Here is a 4,251-nt window from a genome sequence, read left to right as displayed (position 1 = left end):
TGGTGGTTTAACATTTATTTTATTCTACTTATTATAAGGCTAGTTTTCATAATTTAAAACACACATTTACAAAAATACATTCTCTAAAATATAATATACTGATTCCAAATGAACAACTGTTTATACACACTGACACATTTGGCCCAAATACTCCTTGCTTATGGCACCAAATTGAGATCATCAAATGCATCTGAATACAAAATATTAACCTTGTGTAACATCTCTTAAAATAAAACAAATGCACAGGAGAAAAGAACTAGCACTAGCCATTAGCAACACTCCATCTTTTGGGATCTTTTAAGTTCTGTTTCAAAACTAAGTTCAGATTAGTTACAACAAGACTGCTTTGCAGTCACACTAATAGTTTGATGTAGATTAAAGGGTTCACACTTTTCACATGTACTTCATCATTTATACTTTTAAATGACCCAAATATCAAGTTACACTTAGATTTCTAATGAACACCAAGACATTATCTTAACCTGTAACTACAACATTCATCTGAATAATAAAATAATGCTTTATTCTAATTCACTTTCCAATGTAATTCAGCAGTTCTGCCAAAAAAAGGTTGGTTATATTCAATATGCTATAAAACCTCATTGTACATCCAGTAATCTACAAACATGAGTCACAGAGATGAAAGCAAAGCCGACAATTCATAAGGAACGTTTTTTAAGAGTAAGTGCTTATGTTACTCAACTAATACAATGAAAATTTTTTCCTTTGTGGATAAACACAGGAAATTAAAATATCACTTGTAAGCATTTATAAAAAATGAAATGCAGTCCTTAAAAATGTGTGCACTTTCTAACAAGTGCAAACTAAAGACAATATGCCTCTTCTAGGTAAATTTGGGTGTCAAAACCACAACAATGCCCATTTGTCTTTCTTTCCTGTGACCAGCGAGTCTATCTGCAAGCGCACGTCTCCACAGACATGTTGGGGTAGATCTTCAACACAATGTTTTTGCTCTCATCCAGAAATAGTACACTGAGAGGTTTCATCTTCTCTGGGACACAGCAGGGCTCTGGGATACCTGGAATTATCCCAACGGCCTTGACTATGCTCTGAATGGTTGCATGGTTGGAGGGGCGGACCACCTGAAAAGGGCAGAAAAGAGAGGATAATGAGGTATGGTAGCGTTTAGATATGCAACTTTTGTTTTGCATTCTTCAATGAAGCAGAGGAAATTATGTCTTTCAAAACCCTTCTATTATTCAGAACAGAGGAACTGTAAAACTGGCTTATTTCAAAAGAAAATGTGTCCAAAATGTGCTTAAAACCCCTATTAAGCGTACAATTATTTGACTATAATTGCACATAAAGTCGGTGTGCTTTAGTTGTGCTGGAACTGAAACATTTTCTGAAGGGATTCTTTGTTTAAAACCTCTGGCTAGAAAAGCTGTATTAACCATATAGTCATTTTTAAATATTTCAATATGTCTAAACGATTCACATTCGCATACGCTGATCCTCGCCATGAGGTTCTCTGACCTTTGGAATGGGGAATTCACACGTTCCTGCACAGTAGAAGGCATCGAAAGACTTGGGAGACAAGATCCATTCGTTCCATCCGATATCTGCAAAGTCCACCTTCAGGTACCTCCTGGAACAGCTGCGAGGTTCTTTCCACTGTCTCCTCCGAGCCTTCTTCATGGTTTTCTCATCAAACCGGAGAACCTGAGACTTGCCGAATCCATCAGCATGCTCCTGGCCTTTCCTCCGACGTTCTTTTTTAAAGGACTTTGGCTTGAGCGCAAAGTAAGCACTTTCCCACATATCGTGCTGTTTGAAGCTGTTGTACTCCACCTCCGGGAGCTCGTTGTTCTCAATGGGATCAGAGAAGTCCAAGTCCAGTTCCCGCTTCACACGTATGTCAGGTGAGGAGTCTGGAGACTGAGTTGGCTGCTGGTCTGCAATGAAAGGGTCATATCTCTGTAGGCTCGCAGCCACGCTGTTGGGCTCTGAAATTGCCAGGTCATTAGCGTACACCAGCAAGTATGGAAGGCTGGAGGACGGGAGCTGGTCCTGATACCTTTGATGCTGCTCTCCATAGTCAAACTCCACGGTGATCAAAAGGTGATTCTTATCTCGGGCCTCCTTTATAATGACAGACACATCCTTGCTCTGCCAGGTCCCACGTCTGTGAGGAACTACGGTGATGTTTCCGAGTAGAGATCCTGGAGCTGAGCTGAAGGAGGGAGACCGGAAAAGAAGACGGACAGAGGGTAGCAGATGTAGGTTTGGGATGTGACAAGACGGATTCTTGAAGCGCTTGCAGAACCAGGACCTCTGGCGTGGCCGTTTGTCAAAAAAGAAGTGAAACGTAGATGTGAGAATCGCCTCAGACCCCTGAAGAGAAGTAAGATTCAACCAGTACGAGACCCTCTCCTCCACATTCTCTGCAAAGATACGAGAGAAACTGCTGAGTTACATATTAATTATGAATATGGGCTCCAACAACAGGCTTTTTGTTTTGTCAGTGGGGTTGGAGAAAGCACTAGGAAGTGAGAAGACATGTTACTCCTAGAGCAAACATATGGAAATGTTTATTTAGGTTCCCTAAAGAGTTAGAACCTGCAACAATGTCAGTCTTTCAATAGGCAATGATTAAATGCTTTAGCAGACTGCAAAAAAAAAAAGACTGCGTTGTTTCATCAGAGTGTAACAAATGTTATTTTTTTAATGTTCAGGTTTAAATTATATTAATGAATATTAATGTGAAATAACTACAAGAGCCACAACAATTATAAGCCTGCTCTTGACAATGCGCAATTATCATGCATAGTGCACAGTTATGTCTGTATAGATTAATTCTAGCTTATATATACGTAACTGTTTTCAAACGTTTCATTAACAAAAGTTCACAAATTGCCTGCGGTGGTAACCATAGCAACAGTTCAGTTCAGTATTGCACGGTATATCTACAAAACATAGCATAGTAGTGACATTATTTAGCATATTATATATTTACACAGTATAAACTCATACCATAAAAACCTAGGAGTAACACATTTGGGTTGCACAAGACAAACTTCAATAGAGCTGAAAATTACTGACAGAAAATGTCTACCCCCCCCCCAAAAAAAATCTTTAAAATGCCTGCTTCTGATACAATCTTTTTTAAAAAGACATGCCATTTTCAGATAAACCAAAACCAAGTCATTCAGAAGACACAATTAAGCTCAAATAAATAGCCTACCTACTATTGTAATCATTGTAGAATTTTATCAAACATTTAAAACTTAAAATAAATGCATTATATATTTGTACATTGTTATGCATCATGTATTTATTCTTTTGTTACTTACCAGGTTTTGCTTTAAAACTTCTTACGGTATTTCCCTCTTTGAGTCGGTTAGGTTCAATGTTGTACTTCTCATACAGTTTAAACATATGTTGTGAGAGCGCATCTGTGTCCACGAGCGCGTCTGTCGTGCTGTCGCGCGCACTTCTCCAAACAGCTTCAGACGCGTCAGCATCGGAACCGACCCAAAGCAGTAACAGGTGTGTTAAAAACACATACTTAACCGTCATGTTGCACAGAAAAAAGCTTCCAAACGATTGAATGCCGTGTAGCTGAAAAAAAAAAAAAAAACGCGACTAAAACAAGGTTTCCAGTATGACAACTTTGGAGTGACGTTTTCCAGTGATGCGGTGATTCCCGCCTTTTAACGCAGTGTTACAGTGTTTCAGAAGTTCTGTCGGTCTCGTGCTTAACCTGTGATACATCACTTATTTCTTCTGACCGCCACTATCCACGGGAGCAGGCATAAGCGGAGTGAGGTGCTGACGTATCCGCCCATCAGCCAACGGGAGCTGCTGCTACATTACACCCGATCCAGCAGGAGGCCAACAAGAGGACAAATCCAGCAAACATGCACTTTCACAGTTTAAGGTGCTAGGTTATTGTACTGTTTCCCCCCACCGCTTTTCCCAACAAGCCCTCAAAAAAAAAAAAACTATCTTTTTCCATACAAAATTACTTTTAAGATGTTTTTTTTTTTTTTTATAATGAACTACTACACTGCTGCTCTCATAGCTTTTACAAAAAAATTTATGAAACAGATTAGGTTTTACATTTTCATATTTTTTGATTTGAATCACCAAATTTAAAGATACACTTTGATTTTACACACCAAGAAGGTAATTAGCTACTACAAGCATTCATCATAATACTTAAACATCTACGTTCTAGTTTACTTTCTAAAGAAGTTCAATATTTCTTCAAACATTAAAGGTTTACAT

General features: G+C 38.6%; 1 protein-coding gene across 1 annotated transcript; it reads right to left on the bottom strand.

Annotated features, from left to right (window-relative positions):
- On the bottom strand, nt 1-3,835 carry gdf10a (growth differentiation factor 10a). Its single transcript, XM_042737222.1, has 3 exons — nt 3,315-3,835; nt 1,498-2,405; nt 1-1,103 (listed from the first exon to the last, which is right to left on the bottom strand). The coding sequence occupies exons 1-3, from the start codon at nt 3,538-3,540 to the stop codon at nt 912-914; spliced, it is 1,326 nt and encodes a 441-aa protein (XP_042593156.1). The 5' UTR covers nt 3,541-3,835; the 3' UTR covers nt 1-911.
- Nucleotides 3,836-4,251: the final 416 nt, after the last annotated feature.

Source organism: Cyprinus carpio, chromosome B13 (assembly GCF_018340385.1).
Source record: "Cyprinus carpio isolate SPL01 chromosome B13, ASM1834038v1, whole genome shotgun sequence".
NCBI lineage: Eukaryota > Metazoa > Chordata > Actinopteri > Cypriniformes > Cyprinidae > Cyprinus > Cyprinus carpio.
This window is presented reverse-complemented; position numbering and strand designations above follow the sequence as displayed.

What these genes read in the sequence shown, in the direction of transcription:
- gdf10a (XM_042737222.1), bottom strand. Translation starts at nt 3,540, where the DNA reads ATGACGGTTAAGTATGTGTTTTTAACACACCTGTTACTGCTTTGGGTC. An exon ending in AAGTTTTAAAGCAAAACCTG is followed by an intron (nt 2,406 to 3,314) that starts GTAAGTAACAAA and finishes GTATCTTTGCAG; the next exon opens with AGAATGTGGAGGAGAGGGTC. An exon ending in GTGAATTCCCCATTCCAAAG is followed by an intron (nt 1,104 to 1,497) that starts GTCAGAGAACCT and finishes TGCCCTTTTCAG; the next exon opens with GTGGTCCGCCCCTCCAACCA.